The 22,202-nt window shown below is 40.7% G+C and overlaps 1 protein-coding gene across 5 annotated transcripts; it reads right to left on the reverse strand.

Moving 5' to 3' along the window:
• Positions 1-249: 249 nt before the first annotated feature.
• Positions 250-19,943, reverse strand: TMEM196 (transmembrane protein 196). Of its 5 annotated transcripts, none has more exons than XM_037387236.1 (5): positions 19,306-19,943; positions 7,494-7,550; positions 5,455-5,709; positions 3,483-3,556; positions 250-1,129 (listed from the first exon to the last, which is right to left on the reverse strand). In XM_037387236.1, exons 1-5 carry the CDS (start codon positions 19,450-19,452, stop codon positions 1,123-1,125), a joined length of 540 nt encoding a protein of 179 aa, XP_037243133.1. In that variant the 5' UTR covers positions 19,453-19,943; the 3' UTR covers positions 250-1,122. The 5 variants fall into 5 exon arrangements, with proteins under 5 accessions (XP_037243133.1, XP_037243132.1, XP_037243131.1 ...); XM_037387235.1 differs by having other exon boundaries at positions 19,294-19,943; XM_037387234.1 differs by having other exon boundaries at positions 19,288-19,943.
• Positions 19,944-22,202: the final 2,259 nt, after the last annotated feature.

The following is a 22,202-nucleotide window of genomic DNA, read 5'->3' on the forward strand; positions in this document are numbered from 1 at the left end:
AAGCTGCTGCTTTAACATACACACTGCTTAAACAGACTCCAAACTCTGCTGTGGGTGTGCAGAATTGCCAGCATATTCTGACCTTGACCATGCCTTTGTTCACCCTTCATTTTCCTCCTTTCTGATCTTTCTGATCACCCCTTTAGGAACCTTTTAATGTGTTGTGCAAAACTGCAAGCGTGACAGTTTAGCTTTGCAAGATCTTTGTAACAAGAAAAAAACCCCAAGCTTCTCTCTAAAATCTCTGGGTTAGATTTCATTTTATTTGTCATCTTTTATGAACAAATTACGAAATATACTTCATTCACAAATTGGAAATATTTACAATTTCTTTACAACAAGGCATTGTTGAGGTTTTGATTTATGGCATTCTTAGAGCATTCTGTCTTTCAAAACAAAGACATTGGTGGTGTTTTCAGCACACTGTTAATTTACACTCTGTGAAATGGGAACCTTTGGAAGAGCAATTTGCACTCTCTTTTAAACCATCTACTGGGAAAACTGAGGCTGGATGCATCTGCAACGTGTGGAGGGGGACTGTGCAAATGCATTGCTGGTACCATGCCACATGATCTGAAGCCATCATATTACACCAGATACTGATAAATGGGGAGGTGAAAAAGATTCCCCTGAGCCATCCTTCCTCTGCCCTCTTCTCTTCTCTTTAGGAATCCTGTGACCAGGTTAAATGTGGTCTGGGTTAATTATTTTTTTCTGGGTTTTGAGTCTTCATGAGAAGAAGAGTCTTGCAAAGTCTATTTCAAATACTATCACAATTCTGAAAAGTTATTCAGACAAAAAAAAAAAAAAAACCAAACCAAAACCAAACCCAAACAAAAGAGAATAGCCAGGAAGTGAATAAATATTATATATCCGCAAAATGTTTATGAGACAAATTTTGAACATGTTTCTAAAAGGGAAATGCAACTGTGCTGTTCTGCAGTTGTGATATTTGAGCCATAAAAGCTAAGATAGTTCCATTTTCTCAGCTCCTTGGAGTCTTTTTTTTTTTTTTTCTGAAGAAAATTCTAAAACCACTTTTTCCCATGGAACTTTTAAAAATCTCTTAATATACACTTCCATTATAAATCAGATGTGGGCCGCCATTGCTTAGGTTGTCTGTCATTTCCTGGAACAAGAACAGAAAACACAGATTAAAATTACAATTATTTTATGGTGTTCAAAATTCAGTTAGCTAAGGTTGTAATAAAAAAATCAACAAACTCTAAATTTCAAACATTCAGAAAAACATTACATTTTTTTATTTAGCTTGATAAATCTCACTGTAAAAAAAAAAACCCAACAAAAAACCAAAAAAGAAATCACGTTTCTTCCTACATAAATTAAGTACATTTGAAAGCTCATAGACTCATTGGTACTGATTGAACTGACATTACTCTCAGACCACATATACAGCATCGATGGCATCCATGCAAGTTTTGTGACGTTGTCCTTTGAAAGTGCATCAACTCAAGCTTGTGTGCTAATCCACAAAGGAACAAGTTGGTAATTAATTCTTTGTTTCCATTCAGACCTTTTTCTGTGCTGACATGCTACAAACAGATGCCATTGGATGCTAGCTGGGATAGACATTTGGGGAGTAGGTCTAGATCCAAACAGGATCATGGGGTTTTGATTGCTTGCCTTGGGATGCAGGGTTTTTTTGGTTTTCCCTTAGTATGCCAGACTAAAAATTTTAGCAGTTCAGCAATTGCTATTCAAGTGGCAGGTGAGTCATCCTGGAGTAAGCTGACCTGATCATGAGTCAGAATCCTAAGGCACCTAAACCAAATTATGTTTGGAGTTAGATTTTCTAACTCAAACTGCAATTCAGACGATACCTACTTAGCAGCTGTCTAAGCCCAGAGATGGCTACATTAATTAAGCAATTCCCTGAACTTCAAGGCTGCAAAGTCACATAGGGTTTATGCTCAGAACTGCCCTGTTCTGAACCTTCCTAGGCCTATTTCATACCAAATAGAATCCAGATGCACAAATTAAGGGATCTGCTGCTTAAGTCCCGTGACAAGTCCCAGAGAACATCCAATTATGCCAAGAGAAATGGGCACACATAAAAATGCAGTTTGGGCTGTTCTTAAAATTGAGGTAGATGAGGTGGAGATGCTACTGTTGGTCTAGTTCTAAACTATTTGCATAAGAACCAGAAAGTCTCTGCATGGAAAGGTTAAATTCACCTCTTCTACCTCGTAGGTACACTTGGAGAAAATGTGGAAGAAAAGGGATTTGTTTGTCCCCCTTCTTGTGGAAGTTTCTGTGAAAAGCAAGATTCATTGGGTTAAACAGAGAGAGGGAGAAAGACAGAAAGAGTGAGCCTGACTGTAGCATAGTAGCTGAGATTCTTGGTAAAGAGAAGAAAATTCTGGGACCTGGTCTTTTTGGCTAGTCTGACTTTTTAATTCTCTTCTTTCAATCCACAATATTTGATTTATAAATAGTTTTGGAGGCAGGGACCAGAACTCAAGAGTTTAACAAAAGTGGAAGCACTGGTGCCTCCTCTGTCAGGTGTTACCGGCTACACTTTAAAGCAGATCACAAAACTTAATTGTTCCTTGCAGTTTTTGGAAGAAAGAATGTCCCGTTTCTCTCCACAAAGTAAGCATAAGGGCATTAAACCAAGTAGCCTTGTCAACTAATACTCCTGAATCAAACGTAAATAAGACAAAATAAGGTGTGTAAACTTACTGGATTTTGAGCATTTTCTACCATCCAGCTGTCCATTTGGCAGGTGGTGGTGGGTGTTTTTGTATGGAGCCTTATTCTCCCCATATACTGAAGAGGAAGCTGCGTGCCTGACACTGGGATCTGGATCCCAGTTTAGGGGCTGTCTGCTCTGAAACAAGTCTCTACATTTTGCTTATTTGTAGTTGCCTAAACACTGTGTTGGATCTACGCTGAAGATATTGGTCAGCTAGGAAAGGGACCAAGAATACCAAAGCCATTTAATATTAACTATCAGTCAGCCATAAGTTGATAGTAATGATCTGTCAGAATGCTACTCATCAGTGAGTGGGAGTTTCCTTTTGTCAGCTTTCTTACTTGAATCCTCTGCAAACAACAGCTATTAGAATATCATCATAATTGCGGACAATATTGAAAACCATTTATTTTCCCCAATATTTCTTTTCTTCAAAAATAAAAGTATTAATAAATTAAAAAATGTTGCTGAATTCAAGAAATGAAGGAGCACACAGATTAGAAGCAGAGTGAGTCAATGGTGGCAACATCCAAATAGGAGCATTTGGATGTCTATAACTAGGGTGAATATTTTAAATACTCAACTTACTTCCAGATTGCAGCGTTCGCCACGTAGAATTATGTCACTACCTGGAAGCACGGTTCCTGACTCAGAGTGACATCACAGCATCAGCCAACTTCGATTAGCTGAAACTGTGACTTCCTCTTAGAGGTGGCCCTTCCTGAAGTGACATAAGAACATGGTAGCTCCCTAGTGTTCAGCGTACCTTGGAGGTAACTCTGGTGTCGGGGGAACCACCGGGCAGCTGGGCAGGTCGGTTATTTCAATACCCCTCAATCTCTAATATAAATATAACAATTATACAATAAATATAGCACAAACAAATGCACATGCAGTACATGTCTATATTACTGTATATCAGTATAAATTACAAAATAGTCTTATATATAAAACACTTTAAAGCTATTTTCTAGATCAGGGCCTAATTTAATGTAAATTTTTAAATAGCCTTTTATTTTTTAGGGGCATGCCTTGAGCTAATGTGTGCTCAAACCTGCCAGCAGCAGGCAGTCCACAGGCTGTAGGTCTAAGGAGTCCCAGATCAGACCATCTACACATGCAGACCTGATTCAGCAACACACATGCAGGAAGCCCACCACCTGGGGGGCACATCCCACATTCACTGAGTGTGCAATAGGGTTGCACTGCACATGCATCGTGGCCCTTCACCCAAGATAAGTGTGCACCTGGCAGTGCTCACTGCTAAGTGTCTAAAAGCTCAGTAGGTCAACAGGCCGGGAAGGAAGGCAATGAAGTAGTGCTATACATGGTCATCTTGAACCCAAATTGATAGAGTTGGCAGGTGTTTGAATTTTGAAAAGTTTTTCTTCCTAGGCCATTTCTTTTTATTTTCCCTCTCTCTTTTCCTCTCAAATGAGCTTTATCTTTGTCCTTGTTGAGGCAAGAGCTTCTTTGAAAGGCAAGATCTAACCTACCATCTGCAAGACCATGGTCGTTCTTACATAGCATGCATAGCTCACATAGCTTACAAAGCTCATCAGATTTCTGCTTAATTTTAAAATGAGAGGGGAAAACGTATCTCTTCTTTTGATATTATCACCCTGCTTTATGTTACAGTTGTAACCTGTACTATTTAACTTTATAAAACATCTTTCAAACATCTTCTAGGGTGAATTCATTCTGCATTTTTACTTGGACTTTCACATTGGTTAAGAAACCAAAGAACAGTGACAAGTAATTTTAACTTAATGGACAATTAACTGCTATGTCTTGTTTTGTCAGGGAATCCAAAAACACCCTACAGCCTGAGTGAATTAATCCTCACCCTTCTGTTCAGAGGTCTCAGTAGATATGATGTAGACTGTTGAATTTCAGCGTAATGCAAACTTGCACGTGGAGGCTTAGATGGGAAGTCCACTTGGCTTTTGTCCTTTTGTCTACTAATTTCTCAAATGAAAGGCATTGAATACAGTGTCCAAACATAAAGACAGTGTCAATGAACATTTTACTCCTCAAATATTAATCAGATCTGTAAACCCAGGGAGCTGATTTTAAGAATTCTATTCAATTTATTCTTTTGGCCTTACATGCTCAACTTCAGGAGCTTAAGTGTCAGTATGTAAGCACAGACCCAGACACCTTGGTAAGCTCCCTTTTAACGGAGAAAGGCAGTAAATGCTCAGTGCTGCTGCAAATCAGACCAGTTTCATTTAGGTGTCTAAATATGCCCTTAGGTGCTTAGGTTTAGTCATCTAGGTTTGTGAACTGTGGCTTTTGTGTTTAAATTACCTACTTTATAAGCTGAGTACTTGGGAGACGAAATTGATTAAATCCTGGAAGCATGCAATGATGTGGTTACAGAAAGCATTCTGTACTTTTTCACAGTACAATACATGATAATCCATATTAATAAGGCTTCCAATTATTTATGAAGTGCTATATTTAGCAGCTAAGCCCTTGAATAGCTATACAATGGAATTATGTTGAAAATGGATGTACTTCATTGAAATGGATGTACTGCAAATACACAGTACCTAAAAATAGCTCCATATAATGCAACATAATAAAGCTTGCACAGAATAGCAGCATTTCATTTCCCAGAAGGTCTTTCTCATATAAAACTGAAACTGAATACATCTCTTGCCAATTGTAAATGTTAACACACACAGTAGCATTTTAGGAGAAGCAGAACAAATAAGGGAGGACACACAACTCACTTTTTCTGCCATTTCATGGGAGTGATGCAGTGAATGTTCTCTTTCTGAAAACATTCGCCTTTGTTCATAGCTGGCTAGCCGACAAGTGAGCCATGAAGAAAGGGTGCAACCACCGATTCCAATGCATGCAAGAGACATGGAGGCAAGGTGCAAAGAATAGAGAGCAGACGACTTCTTTGTCAGAGCACGAAGAAATTGAAAATTTAAGATTCCTCCAATTAGTCCACAGATGCAACAGGCAGAAAAAAGAATCATCTGTCAGGAAAGACAAAAGAGGTTATGTCACAGTAACATTGTTCAAAGACAGATTCATTCATATAAAAAGTGAGACTAAATGTAATTCAATGCTTCGATAGCATCATGGACAGCACAGACATTCGTTTTAAACTCCCTCAGTTCCCACAGAGCTCCGAGGGAATACAATACCTTTTGTGTACAAGAGTTGAGATTGATGTTACGTGTAAGAAAAAGTTGGGTAAGATGAGCTGGTCATGTTAAAAGCTAGTCAGTGCAAGGACTACTAGGGCACAAATCTGTTTTCCAGCATTTCATTCAAAACAGTAACATCAGAATGTGTCATAATTTTCTGTCGTGCAGTTTCTCACCACTCTTCAGTGGTGACTGAGTATTCAGAGTGACTCTCTTGCTTTGCGTGCCCTCTGACTCTGCCTCCTGTTCAATTCCAATTTGCTCGGTCAGACAGCAGTCTGGAGGCTTTCTATAGCTTTTGTGGGGACTTAGATGTGTTCAAGGTGAATGTGCTGGACAAAGAAGCAAGAGAAATAACAAATCTGTGATGCAACTCTACAGCAGGTCAGTGTGGTGACTCCGTTTTTGTTTGTTGTTTTTAAGTTTGCTCCTATATTTCTGGGAAGTTTAGCAGAACGTGAAACAGGCTGCAATTAGACATGTTTAAAGACCTCCTACTACTTTAAACACAAAGATGCCACCCTGGTTCAAGATGTCCTTGAGCTACAAATGACTCGAGGGCAAAAGACCTTATTATGGAGACACTGCTAAACTGTTGTCTTATTTACTTCCCTTGATACTGCTGGCCTGTCAGATGTTGATCTAAGATGGGCCTTTGATGTTACTTAACATGGCTTTGTACATGTACTTATGTACTGTGGTAGGAGGAGTTTATGGAGCCTTACAGACTACTTCTGTACACAACTGGGGTGAGAATTTAATCAGGAATGTGGCATTCAGGCTGTATGCTGCAGTCCACTGGGAAGTGACTATTCCATGAGACCACAAGAACAGAAAGCTTTTAGAAACTGGTTATGGTCCACATGTTTTAAGAACTGTCATTGTAACAGGGTTTAATATAAATCATTGATATTCAAAAATAATCTGAGAGAGATCTTGATTCCTGTCATGCTTATACTGGTTCTACATGACTTCCATCTGTATAAGGCAGAATAATCAAGCTGACAGAAAATTAAGACAGACATTATCACTTACAATAGGATCATGTATTAAACATAAAGTGTGACTTGAGTAGTAATAGCACCATTCTGCTGCAGTCAGAAAAATTACTGTACTTCTGATTCTTAGAAGAGACAGAAAACATCGGCCATCACTTTAAAACAGGCTTATACATGATTCTGATTGCAAAAAGAACTTATTAAAAGTGAAAAGCTATGATATTGAGAATCAGACTTGGTCAGCAGCCTCATCAAGGCATCAGCCCAATGTTTGTTTTTGAAGGATAGAAGATACAATCCAGTGATTGGAGAACCTTTTATTGACTTGGAATAAATTTGTGTCAAGAGGGCTTCCATCCAAGCTTCCATCCAACAGGGACAAATAGGGATGTATGGCTTAAATAGGCATGTCCTAAACAGGCCATTTCAGAATTGCCTTGTTTTGCATGATTAACCCAAAGTGCTTATTGCATTTTTAGACTGCTGACTTGCAATTTTTCCTGACTTTTTATCAGAAACACTTAGACACAGAAAGCCCTCAGTAAGGAGTTCAAGTTAGGTAAGTATGCCTTTCAAATACTTATATATCGTATATGCAGTGGAGAAACTTACAACAAGTCCAGATTTTTTTTTGGCGCACAATATTCCACATATGCCACAAAGCAGAAACTGCAAAGAAAAGAAAAAAATCAACAACCAATTATTTCATCATTTAACGTCTCAAGTTTACATCCTGCTGTGTTGCTGTAGTGATGACCTCAACAGTATGTTAGGCAATGGTTACAGTTGTCAGCATTTTTATCACAAACCTTATGTTTCAGGAAGTTATAACTCAACCATAAACACACTTATCTAAGAATAAGAAAATGGAATGAGAAGTGAGACTGAGGATGATTACTCATTAAAAAAAAAAATCCTACTTTTAAGCTGCTTGGGTAAACAAAACAAAAAAAAACAACCCCACAGTGTTGCAAACAGAAGATGCCTTTTTAATTGGTTCCCCCCCCCAAAAAAAAAAAAAAAAGTTTAGCAAGATTGTAGTCGCTAATCCAAATAATCTACTTTCAAGCACAGCTGAGGTACTTACTGCCCTGATTCTACCATCTGAAACACTGAGGGTTCAGACATGGATATTTGTCCTCAAGACAGTGGAACTCTGGGCAAGAATGCAATTCAGTCACCTGCATAGGTGCAGGTGTAAACTTGAATATATCTGTTGGTGTGGCTACACTGACCATGCAGGAAAACCGGTTCCAGGTTCTAGATAGCCCACTTGGCAGGAGGTAACATGAAGGTATCTGTACTTTTTCATGGAGTTCCCTTTCACAAACTGATCTACTAATTGTTCCATCAAGCATTAGACAAAAACTAACAAAAACAGAAACAAACCTACCAACCGATATGAATAGATGTTAATGCTTTTCAGTGACCTGTCTCAAAGACCGATGATGCTCTCTGATGTCTCAATTTCCTCCAACAAAAAAGTTTAATGAGGAAAACAGTGAATAGTCCCTGATGGAGCAGTTGTGGTAGGCACTGCAGTAGTTGTATGAAAGCAATAAGGCCTTCTTCAGGTGTTTGTAATACTGTCAAAAGATTTCTTCGATAGCTCATAAACTCCTTTATTAAGAAAACTGTGCTACTTATTTTCAGTAAAGCTAACCTTACACCCCTATGGGGAAGTAATTTTATACCTTTAAAACTGTTTTTTTCCACATCCTTTTTGCACTGAGATGGTATATCTAGCAAAAGGTTCTGTTTGACCTTGATTTAAATTACAGAACAGAGCTAGCTTTTACATAAGAAATGGAAAAAATATTTAAGCAGCTTCTATACAGCATTCAGAGCCCGTGTAATATATTGCAGGTATCTCTCATTTACCCTCCAAAATTTTGCAGCTTCAGTATCTCAGTTGAGGAGGTGACTAGTTTATCTCCCTCCAGCTAGAGTAGTTCATGCATATAGCTAACCATCTGCCTTGAGATGTATTTTTACTCTGAGTTAGTCCATGAATCAGTTCCCCACAATGAATATGGTTCAATTTTGTATATTATTTACATCAACACTAAGCATGGGATGTGGATTTAATGCCAATCTGATTATGGAGAGGACTGGGTCATGTGGACCATGGTGCTGAATGGCTCAGGACAGTCCAGGACGTACAGCTGGTAATTGCTGCTAGAGATCATCCATTGGAATAAAAGTCCAAAAAAATGATGGGTAGGGCTCCCCCTGCCCCTTTCCCACAGTCAGAGGAGATTTCAGCTCAGAACTATCATATCTGCCTAGTAATTTTTCGCTCAGGCTTTCTGTGAAGTTTTGGAGTTTCACTCCCAGTCCTGTCATTGCAGATTACCTTCAACTGAAGGCATGCTTCAGATTTTCACATGTAGTATTTTGTATTTCTCAACATTAATGCATAAACCTAAAAAAAAAATATATTTTTGAAGACATTGCTGTAATTAAGTTCTATTCAGTCAGACTTGATGAAGCAGATTAATAATATAATTTCTCTCTGAAATGATTGAATAGGATTGAAAGGAAAATTCTGTATGAAGAACTTATGAGTTCCAGAGAGCTTACAGAAAGGATCTGGAAGATACCATCAAAGATCATTTCAACTTGTAACAAGTGTATGTTAACTAATTAAAAAAGCGAAATGTTTGATACTTTACCTTCAAAACTGAAAGAATAGGTCACCCATTTTTTTCAAGAATGCTCTAATTCTGCTCCTGTTAGAGTCAGTGGATTTTTTACTACTGATTTCAATTGAAGAAGGCTTTCTATTTCCATTGTACAGTTTTTGCTAACCAGAAGGGAATGCAATGAACAAGTTATAGTAGCCTTGCATATCACCAAAGGAACAACAAGCAAATTACAGATTCACTCAGCGTTAGAACCCACCAGTTCAGGCAGTTCTGCTGTTCCTTACTATTTTTCAAGGACAGGACACACGCCCTTCCAAACCACCTTTACACAGTGCCATATACATGTATATTACCTAAGGTATTAACCAATTGAAATCCAAATAATAGTGAATGAGCTAATCTGCAAACCCTAAGGTCCTGCCTTCTCAAGAACAAGGGGTGACTACTGTATTCCATAGTTGTTGAAGTATCTGAGGGACTACCTTGAGTAAAGGTCTGGATTCAGGAGTACTTATAAGTTAATTTGCTGATGATACCAAACAAGGAGGAGCTGTGGACTCCCTTGAGGGTAGAAGGCCTTACAGAGAGATCAGGTAGACTAGAATACTGGGCAATCACCAACCATATGAAATCTAACAAGACCATGTGCCAGATTCTGTGCCTAGGATGGGGTAGTCCTGGTTATATGTAAATACTGGGGGGCAAGAGGCTGGAGAGCAGTCTCATGGAAAGAGATCTGGGGGTCTGACTTGATGGCAAGTTGAATATGAGCCAACAGTGTGCCCTGGCAGCCAAAAGGGCCAACCATGTCCTGGGGTGCATCCAGTACAGCATAGCCAGATGGTTGAGGGAGGTGATTGTCCCACTCTGCACTGCACTGGTGCAGCCCCACCTCAAGTACTGTGTGCAGTTTTGGTCGCCTCAATAGAAGAAGGACATCAAATGATTAGAGTGTGTCCAGAGGAAGGCAACCAAAATTGTGAAAGGTCCCGATGGCAAGACTTATAAGGAGCAGCTGAGGTCACTTGGTTTCTTCATCTTGGAGAAGACACGGCTGAGGAGTGACCTCATCACAGTTTATAACTTCCTCAAGGAAGGCAGTGGAGGGGGAGGTGCTGATGTCCTCTCTCTGGTGACCAGTGACAGGACACAAGGAAACAAAATGAAGCTGCACCAGGGGAAGTTCAGGTTGGACATTAGGAAAAGGTTCTTCACTGAGAATATGGTCAGTCACTGGAACAGGCTCCTCAGGGAAGTGTTCATGGCACCAAGCCCGTCAGAGTTCAAGGGGTGTCTGGACAATGCTTTTAGTCATCTGGTTTAGTTTTAGGTAGTCCTGCCAGGAGCAGGGAGTTGGACTCAATAATCCTTAAGGGTCCCTTCCTGCTGGACATATTCTATGATTCTGTGATAATATTTTATTGTGTCATGGTCTGTATGCATGCTCTGTATGTATTTTCTCTCACCGTACATCTACAATATTTATACATATACACAAGGAATAAGGTGTCCTGTAGTTAAAGAACTCAACAGAGAACCAACTGAAATTATTCTATTCTATTCTAACTCAGAGGAGTTGGGTGTGAGCTTGAGAAGGTCATGCCAAAGTTTTACAATCCATATGACTACAAGACAAGCAAGCTGTGAAACTGAATGCAGCAGTATGCCTGAACATGTTAAAAACCTGGAAAGAAAAGCACTTGGGCAGTAGCAAAGGATTAATACTGGTTGGAGTTTTTTGGATGGCAGTGTGTTACATTCACAGAGAAAAGGTTTTCCCGAAAAAACAGGATGGTTATTTATTTATGACAGCGGTCTTTTTGCTATTAAAACCAATGGATGAATTTTAGCCAGAGTGTCAGGCAATTTAATGTCATGCAAAGCTTTGAAAATTATGAGAAAAGTCTTCCACTCTCTTCTGAGTCTGCAGAGAATTCTAATTCACTGGAAGCAATGGAAACCTGCTTTAGAGAGAGCATGTTAGCAGTACCTGGGGCTCAGGAATTCTGCTCATGACAAGTTGCTTTAGCCAGGCTTCTCAATGTGGAGACCTCTAGAAAGGTTAGGAAGTCAGTGAGACATTATGTGATTCACTCTGATCATTGTTTTTTGATAGAATAGGTAGGCACTTGGGAATATTTTTTTGGAAGCTACAATAATTTCCTGTAAAAATTTGGAAGTCTCAGTGTTGTGATCAGCAATAGTGAAAAGTACATGGGAGAAACTATACTAGCTCTTTGTACCAGCAAAAGGATGTGAATACAAATGATACTCAAAAGGAATTTCCTGTATTTGTTCCTGTTTGTCTTTTAATTTTGAATGCTTCTATTTTGTAGTACAGCTAACTGGAATAAAGCCATTGAGGGCTCTGTTGTCTTGCCACTTTCTGTCTGTTCTTAGCTATACTGAAAGACATCATCTTCATGTCAATATGTTGTACCAGTTAAACTTGACTTGTACTGTTGAGCTACCCGGGACTGCAGTTTACCCATGACTAACTAATACTGTCATGGTGAGGACTTGCTCCTTTCTACTTCATCATTGATTATCTTCAGTCAGTTTTTGCCAACCTCTTGGACTCTAAATATAGTTACATTTTCTACCTATGTCAAACCTGCAGGAAGTTAAAGCAAACACACTTATGCTGAGAATACAGTAAATCAGGAGTGGAAATGAAATATATCACTGAAGATAAGTTCCTTGTAAAGAATGATCAATTGTTGAAGTGTTCACAACTCACACCAAGAATAAGGCTGAAACTTTTAATGAAGGATGAGCTAAGTTAATAAGCCCTCCAAAATGCCCTGGGAGCCAGAGAAGGGCCTTCAGCCGGCACTTGTTGAAACAGATGTTTTACTGTTGGACTTTTGTTCTAATTATTCATCAGAAAAATCATAAAATGCTAAAAGATCCAAAATCTCACTTAAAAACCTACAGAGACCAGTATTTGCAACCAATTCCCATTGCTTCTGGGGTTACTTTTGGTTGCAGACTTATTCATATTCTCCTATGACACATGATGTTTCATGTCAAGACTAGCAGAGGAGACAGGAATTGAACATGTCATCCGATAATAGATAGGAGAAGAACCACTTTTGGATGATTGGTAAAAAATCCAAAGAAAGATACTACAAAGCACAAAAGCTATGTAGAGACTCTGGGCTGTGAGTGCCTCAGTCCCTCTTTCAGTGGAGATTTGCTGGAGACCTAGCAGGGGCAGAATCCCTCTGGACAGCACTACTGTGATTGCAAGGTGATGCAGTGGTGTCCATTTGTCTGTGGAGTCTTTGCCACTCACACTGCAGCTGTGCCTGCTTATGTTCAATGCGCATATTTGAAAATCTGTCTTTTGGTCTGTTGAACTCAGGAATAAAGAACCAAAGACCTCCCAGAAAAGGATAATGTTTATTTTGAGCCTGGTTTAATTTACTTTTTATTAAATATGGGCTTGAAATAAAACCTCAGATCAAAACACCCAGAAATTTCAGTAAGGAGGTTGAAATCTCAATTTAGATTCAAGATCTGTGGTTTGGATCCATCCCTATTTCATATTTTCTGGAACAAAAGACTTGGCCTCTTTCACTTTCTCCTGGAAAAAGTGGGCTTTCTTACTGGTAGCCTGAAAAAAAGATTCAGTTTTAGTTATATCTGCGGAGAGCTGAAGATGTGTTATTTTCCATCATGCAGAAGAAAATGAACTATTTTTATTTCATATATTGAAGGTAAGAAATCTTTCTTCTGTTTGGAGGAGGCAAATCAATGGTGAGTGCAATTCCCCTGAGAAAATGAAAAATGTTTGCAGAAAATCTTTCTGGACAGAGGCTGAAGAAAATAATAGAGAAAACCTGTTGAATATAAGCACTGTTTGATCCCTAGTCATTGTTCATGACAAAGAAGCAGCCCAAACTGCGTATACTCTGTGGAAAGCCCTCCAGTGTTCTGTGTCATCCATACACATCTGATGAAATAGCAGAAGGGAAATTATTTCAAATTTGAATATTACACAGTGAAAATGCAAGCATATCATATCTATTCAAATAATCCTCTACTTGGAAGACTAAACCATCAAGATGAAATTAATAGCTTCACTTCTATCTACTCTTGTCAGGTGGTAAACCAGAAAAGTCTGTGTTTTACACTAAAAGTGCATAAACATGTGACTCCATGAGAATACCCAGGAATCTGAAATTAGTAATGTCTAAAAAGGACCATCCTATTGGATAAACTCATTGCTTCAACTCCATCCAAGTGAGAAAAAGCTGAAATCTCTAATGGATGAACTGAGCAGAGATGGTATCTGTAATTGTAACTCCTCCTCAAAGCAGTATTTCAGGACAAGGATTAAGTTTTCTCAGTGCAGGTGTAGAGGGCACAGAATCCATTCATGAAAACAAAGACATCCAACTAGAGAAAAATGACAACAGGCAAAAAGAGCGAGCCTAGGTAGTAGGTTTGCCTGTTACCCCCACAGAGAAACACAATAATCTTTGCAAAAGGGGGATGGAAACTTCTAATGATGGTGCTGTTCCATGCAAGGGGTTGTGGGGACAGGAATGTCTAGCTGGCTGCAAGTCACTCTGACCCAGAACTAGAAGCAACAGCATTGCCACAGCCCAACCCTGTGTCCCACCAAATCTCTCATGCGGGGGGACGGGGGGACAGGGACGGACTCTGCTATTTGAAGTGAGACAGCATTAAAACATGTCTAATCTGAGTGAACACCTTGACCTGGCAGTGTGCTGTTTGGCCATTTCAGCTCAGGTGGTGCTACAATTCCCACTGACTGAAGTAGTTTAAATTCCATCCCAGTCCCTGTGATCATTGTTTCCATTCATCTGGTTCTAGGCCTGCAGGAACACTTTCAAAATGGGGAATAGTGTTTAGAAACACTCAAGGATATTTAGAAGTGAGTCTCTGAACCTGAAAATCTGCCTGCCATCAGTGAGTCAAAAAACCTCTGGTCATCTGGAAAAACACTCAGAGTCTCAGCACAAAATAAAATATCTATTTACCTGTTTAGGACCTATCAGAATAACAAATAGTAAATAATTCTTTTTGTTGTTTTGTATCAAGTATTCAGTTTAGAATATGACTGCTTTCATCTCAAAAAGTAATAAAGATTATTCCCTGCAGGCGAACTAAAGTCTTATCTCTGCTAAACATTTAAGTGTATGCTTAAGTCAGTCTATGTTCAACAGATCCTCTTAAATATATACCAGGAACTACAAGTCCCCTTTGGACAGACCATCTTCCAGATTGGTTTATGCTTCTGGAGTGTCTGAATGATAAAGAAAACCTACTGAAAGACTTTTCAGCTGGAGTGAATTGTTCTGGTTCCATGCAAGGCCAGAAGCTCCCACACCTGGTACAACCTCCCTCATCTACAGGTACAGAACTCTCTGCACCTTCCACTGAGCTTACTGACAGTGCTGTGATTCCTTTCATCAGGAGCAGGAGCCAGCCAGAAATATGGTCAGTTTGATGAAAATGCAATGCACATGTTAAAATAAAGTAGGATAACATCTGCATTTTGTCTTCATGCTAAACAATAATGCTATTTTTTTAGTGTTCTTTGGGGGGGGAAAGAAAAAGAAAAAAAGAATAGTTTGATTGTTCTTTCCAAAGGAAACTTGGCAGCAGTAATAAGTAGATGCAAAATTCAGTGTTTTAAAATTTTAGGCCACCAACAGTCTAAAATGATGTTCTTGCTCGCGGAGAGTTCCATACTGACTGGCCCATTTTCTTTTCCTTCACATCCTGGGTAAAAAAAAAGTAATTGAAATGAAATATTTCAAGTGCCAACTTGGAGCAAATTTCTGTAGTCAAACTATAAATGCAGAGTTTTAATAGGAAGGCAGACTTCTACTGTGCTGAAATCACAAATCATGGAAACAATAACTCTGCCCCTGCAGACAGACAAACTGACCAACATCCAGGGAATGCATAACTCTCAAATACATTTAGGTATTTGTCTTTATAAGGGAAGAAACTATTACTGTTTAGGGGCATAGCCATAAGTGAATCATCAGGTATCTCTCTTGCATATGAAGATAGATGGCATATTTGACTATTTGGCTTTTGTCTTTCATTCTTTCTCTCTGTGACAGAAATCTCATTTATAGCAAGAATTTATTCACCGCTATAGAATAAATGAGAATTAAAGCCACATACATATGTGTGTATAAATATATAGTCACTACTCATAGTGATAGTGATGCAACCATTATATTTTAAATATAGATAAGAAAGTATGTGATCATTTAAAAAACATCTGTGAATACTTTTTAAATTAGTATTTTCTGGGTGTTTTTTTCTTTGTGCAAAAGCCTTTGTTATGGATACGGTCATTCTTGCTGTGTTAGTGGTTCAGCATGCTCCTTGGTTTGATCATTTCTACAGTATGTCATATAATTGAATTGGAATTGTGGATTTCAGAAATATACCTCAATTTCTGGAAAAAAGAAATCTGGGAGATGCTGAATACAGCCTGTGGAGTAGATGATACCAATACAATCATAACAAACAGAAAGAAAATCCAGAAATCAACAACACATTCAACCTGAAGTTATATAGCAATGTTTTTCTGGTGTTTGTTTTTGTTTGGTTTTGTTGTTTGGGTTTTTTTGCAATTTAGGAGCTGTGGCCTGTTTTTAAAAGAACAGATTGGATATGATGTAAAATAAACTGGATATTTGTTTCCACATGCTCCAGATAATTTGAGAAGTCAGTCACACCTTCAGTTGTCTTCTTTCAGCTACTTTTTAAAAAACTCTTTCTATCTTAATCCAGCTCAACTCCAATGAGAACAATGAACTGAGAAGCTGTTTTCCCATTTCTATGCATTTTTGATGTAGACATTGTCTAGGCTTTCCATTTCTTCATTCTTGTCTACTCCACTTTCCCTGACCTGCTTATACATAATGAAGAGCACGCAATGATCTGAACACTTCAGCCCATGCTTAACTTCATTTGTCTCTTTAATCCTGTGGGTGGGATTCACATGCTTAAAGTTAGGTACGTTGGTAAATTATCTGGCTGAATGGAGATAGTGAACAATAAGAACAATTCTTTTAAGAAGAAGCTAATGTGTGTCAAATGCAAAGCATTATAGGGAGGCAGGTATAGGAGATAGAATGTGCATGATTTTAAGATGCCCAAATTTTAGGAATTCAGGTTAAGGTTTCCATGGTGATGCTGTCTTCATCTACTTCCTTATGAACTTGGGCCTCTGCTGAGTTCCACTCACGTAAAAGGATAGAACAGGGTCAAAAGTTTTCAGCATATTTCCAGGTAAATCACAATAGGAGACATGACACACTGTTCAACTTAACTCTAGTGTTTTGCAACCTAAGATTTCAAGTATTAGTTTTTCCTTTAATGTCCCTTTTCTTTTCCTTAATGTTAATTTCTGAAAGGAAAACCTTGATTCAGGAGTGTGAGTTGGAAAAAGCATAGTTTATGCAATACATATTATTTAATTATTTGATTATTTAATACAGGCAACCTGAGTTCAGTGTCAGATCCAGTGAGCTGAAAGGTGTCTTATGCCATTTCTGCAGCAGGACAATTCTGAGGACTGTGCAAACAAACCTTCCTCCAGTTGTTTTAATTTGGAACTAGTTACCCATGGCCCTAAGCACCCCTGGAGAACAGTAGATCTCTGGCCCCTTTCTTGTCCTGTCTCACTTGTTAGTCTTCTAGTAAGAAGAACACAACCTAACAGACATTTTCAGCTGCTGGAGCAGTACAAATAAGGCGTCATAATGGTGAAAATTTAGACCATAGATCTTTAGTTCAAGGCAAAGTAAGCTTTTATAACTGTGTCACCCCACTCTGTGTACTGCTGTGATTTCTTATTTCCTTTACTACAGGAAGCACAAACTGCTTGCTTTCGCTTTAGTTTCTCTATGGCCTCTCTGCCTACCCAACCTGCAGTTGTTTGCTCCGTTCCTAGCAGCTGATGCCTGCATCTGCTGGCTCTGGTTGCGGGCATCCTTCACCCACCTGTTACATTTTCAAACAAGTCCCTTTGGGTTCCCTTCCATGCTTTGCACTCACACATGGGGAGAATTTCCTATAAACATCTGAAAAAATTCTTCTTTGTCCTCTCTCATATTCCTATCTAAAAATCTAGCTATGAACAGCTTGAAATCAGCCAGACTGCTGGTGTGTTAATGCAACCACCTGTTATACCAATCAATTTTGGTTTGCTGTTTCTTTATACTCCCTTACATCCTTTTATCCTACATCTATCTCTTGCTTTGATTATAAGGTCCTTGGAGCCAGCATCTAATGTAATAGGATCTTAATTTTTGGCTGGTACAAACTCTGGGGTAACAGAAACCATCAAAATGAATGAGGCAGTTGTGCAGGAAATTTGCATCGTCATGAAATGGTATCAGCTGTGACAGCGTCACAAAATGCAATCGCTGCATAAAATACTGATCTCATTGACTGGTCAGAACTCTTTGACTTCAGTAAAACCCGGGATATTGCGTCCTGTCATTAACCTTCAGATAAGCAGATATTTTTGTGTAATCTTTTTTATTCATCAGCAGTGTTCAGAAACCTCCTTCTTTGAAGTGGTTTTGATAATATTATTACATATTGGCCACCGTCTTATCTTATCTGGTCTTCATTCTCATTTCTCACCTACCTGTTCTGCAGTGCAGAATTATGTGTGCGTTTTTATACTGCCAAAAATATTTATGACTGTTGTCAACAATTAGTAACTATTGTCAGTGAGAATGTTACATGAAGCACTTTGTCAGAATTAACCTATAAATTACAGGAGGTTACACTGATGAATAACCAAGAATGTTTTGCATTTGTCATCTTATCTCAAGCAAAGCAAACAATCCTTTTAGAAATACTGCTGTACAATCCCAGCTGGCCAAAACCAGCTTTGTAGTTCAGAAATGCCCACTCATGTTTAGGATGAGTATTCAGTATTTCCTTCTCCTTGTTTTGTAAATATAAATAACCATTTGGAGGAAAATTCATCCTCAAAACATGCGTCTCTCAAACTGAAAAAAAATAAGAAACGTTTCTGAGAAGTGAGAAATGCTCTGTGATATGAACATGCTGCTTCTTTTAACCCATTATTGGTGTTTGGTTTATTTGGTCATTTTACAAGCAGCTCAGCATGCCCAAATCATGAGAACATATCTTTCCTTTTCCTTCCCATTTCCTCTGTATCTTCTTCCTCCAAAAGCTCAGAGCTCAGCTGACATGCCCTTGACATTATATTAAAGCACCTTTTGAGAGTCTTATCATAAGAGACAGGACTGCTCATTTTTAAAAGCAAAACTCACAGTCAATTTAAAGACAGTAAAGCTTATGGCCCACGTTCCACTGGAGGCATTGGGCTTTCCCAGGTGTGAGGTGGGTTCACAGAAAGTTCAATCGTTCACAGCAAAATTGAATAATGAAAAGGAGTGAGAAAGAGGTGTCCCGCCAACACACACATACACCTCTCGCCCCCGCACCTCCCCCCTTGCCCCACGAGTATGCGGACTGTACCCCATGCACATCGGAAATGGACCCGGCAAGGCTCCCGGCGCAGCATGCACACGCGGAAGGGAAGGGAAGGGAAGGGAAGGGAAGGGAAGGGAAGGGAAGGGAAGGGAAGGGAAGGGAAGGGAAGGGAAGGGAAGGGAAGGGAAGGGAAGGGAAGGGAAGGGAAGGGAAGGGAATGCCTTCGCACGGTCTGATCATCACCATAAAGAGTTAAAGAGAGAGTGAAATGGCTAACGTACACACACCCCGCTCCATACCGGAGAAGAGTCTCCCAGCTGAGGTTTATGCTCTGTGAGGACCAGGCTGAAACTGACCGCCCCCACGGCCACGCTGGACACCCCTAACCCTATCTCCAGCACGGAGAGCACCAGGAGGCTCCCGATGATCTGGCTGCTGGTGCACATCCTCCCTCGGTCATCCTTCCTTCCCGATCAGCCGGGGAAACCGCGCATCCTCCTTCTCCTCCGGCGCTCCCGCGGCCTTAAGTCGCCCCCAAACTTTTCTTCCTCGGCCGGCAGCCGGGGCGGAGCGGCGCATCCGCGGCCGGCGGGCGCTGCCGGGGGGCGGCGGGGCGGCCCCGGCGCACCGGGCCCCGCAAAGCGCCGCGCAGCGCCGCGCCGGCAGCGAGCGCGGCCCCGGCGCCGCGGAGCTCTCCAAGGTGCCGGCCCGGCGGCGGGGACGGGCCGCGGTGCCGCGCCGCGCTCCTCAGGGGCTGCGCCTCCGCCGGAAAAGTCGACCTCGTCTGGTCGCCTCCTGCGCTCTCATTGAAATGACCTCACTGGGATTTTTCTCTCTCCCCCCCCCACCCCCCCTCCCTTTATTTCTCTCCCCCCGTCTCTCCCTGGGTTGGGGTGGGGGGGGAGAGGAGTGTGGCGAGCCCACCCCGGCTATCTTTATGTATGAATCTAGACCCAATGCCGGGGCGAGGCGCCACGCAGCCCCGCCCTGGGGCACACGGCACCGCACCTTCCCGGCCCGCCCCCGCCCGGCCCGGCCCGGCCCCGGCCCGCACACCGCCTCCGTCCCGCGCCCGGCGGCTGGCGGCGGGGCGCGGGGAGCGCCGCTCTCCGGCTGCGGGCTGCCGCCCCGCCACCCTTCCCGCGAAGGTGGCCCCCTCGGGGGGTGCGCAGGAGCCCCCCCGCCCCCAGGTGCTGCCGCGAGCATGCAGGAGGAGGTCCGTCTGCCTCTTGTGTGAGTAGAAGGGCTGGAGCCAGTCTCACCGCTGCAAAACTCTCTGGTTCCTTCCAAAACACCGTTGCCAAAATAGGCAACTGCTGTAGCCATCCTCGTCACTCTGACAACGGCCAGGAGGGTGGCAGTCCTAAAGCAAATGAGCCGCAAAGAGAAACGTAATGAGAGACCCAGAGCTGCGACCTGAGCCGTGCCGGGTGGCTTGGTACCAGCCTTTATTCCCGAGGCGCAGATACAGGGAATGCTTCGCCACTCTGACTGCAGTTTTAGAACATGGGTGTGCTGCACAGCACAAAAACACTCAACCTAGTACCTTGGCTTTCCCAAATATCCATCACCAACCTTTGGACATCTACCTTAACAGCGGGGCAAAAGCACTACTTAATTACATCCCCAAAATCTAGATCATGTTACAAAAACATCAGCATCCTGGGGGATTTAGCTAGTTTTCTCTATATACGTGCTATTTTTTTCTTCCAAACAAAGCATATGTGGAAATTTCCCTTGTATGCAAAAATCTAGAATTCTTAATATTCTTTAAACATCTAGAAATCCTATGCTCAGGCATCAGGATCCAGAAGGGCAGTCTAGACTTATCCATTATTTTGATGGTACAATTTGGAAGCAAGAGCATCAGATTAGCAAGGTCCTGATTGAAATTATTTCTTTGAGCTCCAAAACCTGTGTCTTGTTGAGAAGACAGCAATTGGACTGCTGTCATGTGCACTTGCTAAAGTGCAAGAGAACAAGCCATGTGTAGGTATTATCACTTGAGAAGATCCACCATTAGAGGCCAGAGTTTAGTTCTCATTTATAGAAAGCTTGCATGCTTAATTGCTGTGAGTGAAGTTAGACTGGTGTCAAAGTCTGGCCCCATAAGCTGTTTATGTTCTTCTGGTATCCGAGAGTGAGAGAAAGGGGTCCTAAGAAAGGATCTTAATGCTTTCTAGCTTAAAATTTTAACTGTTTCATATTTTCACACACTTTTGCCAGTTCACAGAAGCAGAATGTGTGACTGTAGAGGAAAGCTGTGTTATAGTTAAAGTTGAATTAGCCCCTTTCCATCTCCGATGTTTTAAATGATACCTGACATCTCTTATCATTAAAAATCAAGGCACAGCATAAAAGTTTCTAAGCTACTATCTTTATGTAGGAGGATGGAGAAAGCACAGATTTTCAAGTACCCACATGGGTGTAGGAAGGTGTTTCTGCAATGACAGTATCCTTATTATGTCAGATTGTTATAAACGTTAAAGTGTGCTAAGGTACAATGATTTTACCGTTTAGAGTATATTTTACCAGGACTATAAAAACCAGTGGTGATAAGAAGGGAATTGCATAATGACAGATATAATTAATATATTTAATACTTGCAGCCAGATAGAGTGCCTGTCATATCAGGATAGAGCTCATGTGACAGAAATAAGATTTCCATAAACAGCTTGTTTTATGTAACATTTCCACTTCAGTCATAATAAGCTGCCAGAAAGATGGGGGGAAAGAGACCTTGTGATAAGTGTGTCCTAGATGGAGATCACTTCATGCGACAGCTGTTAAAAGAGGGACATAAAACTGGAGCCCAATGGCAGGAGAGGCAGTGCTCCGGGTGCCTGCTTTCCAACCTGCAGGCTGCAGAGGTGCAGAGCTAAGCAAGGCCTCAGCCGGAGTTAGTAAGACTGCCCAGGAAGAGCTGCATGAGTTATCTCTGCTTTGCACCCTTTCAAATAAAGACAGGAAGGAAATGTAATATTCTAATTGTTATCTTTTTAAAATGAAAAGATACAGCCTTTGTCTGTGTAATCACTTTATTTGTACTATGGTGCTGTATCATCATTATGATTTGATCTAGGCAATTAACTTTACACATGGGGCTATTCATGCATACGTTTCAGCACATGCTTACATCTTTGCAGCATTAAGGCACTCTTTTCCAGAGTTATTTAACTGCTTGCTGTCTCAGCTG

This window comes from Falco rusticolus, chromosome 4, assembly GCF_015220075.1.
Source record: "Falco rusticolus isolate bFalRus1 chromosome 4, bFalRus1.pri, whole genome shotgun sequence".
Lineage (NCBI taxonomy): Eukaryota > Metazoa > Chordata > Aves > Falconiformes > Falconidae > Falco > Falco rusticolus.

What these genes read in the sequence shown, in the direction of transcription:
- TMEM196 (XM_037387234.1), bottom strand. Translation starts at nt 19,452, where the DNA reads ATGTGCACCAGCAGCCAGATCATCGGGAGCCTCCTGGTGCTCTCCGTG. An exon ending in AAAAAAAATCTGGACTTGTT is followed by an intron (nt 5,710 to 7,493) that starts GTAAGTTTCTCC and finishes CTTTCCTGACAG; the next exon opens with ATGATTCTTTTTTCTGCCTG. An exon ending in CCCATGAAATGGCAGAAAAA is followed by an intron (nt 3,557 to 5,454) that starts GTGAGTTGTGTG and finishes TATTTATATTAG; the next exon opens with AGATTGAGGGGTATTGAAAT.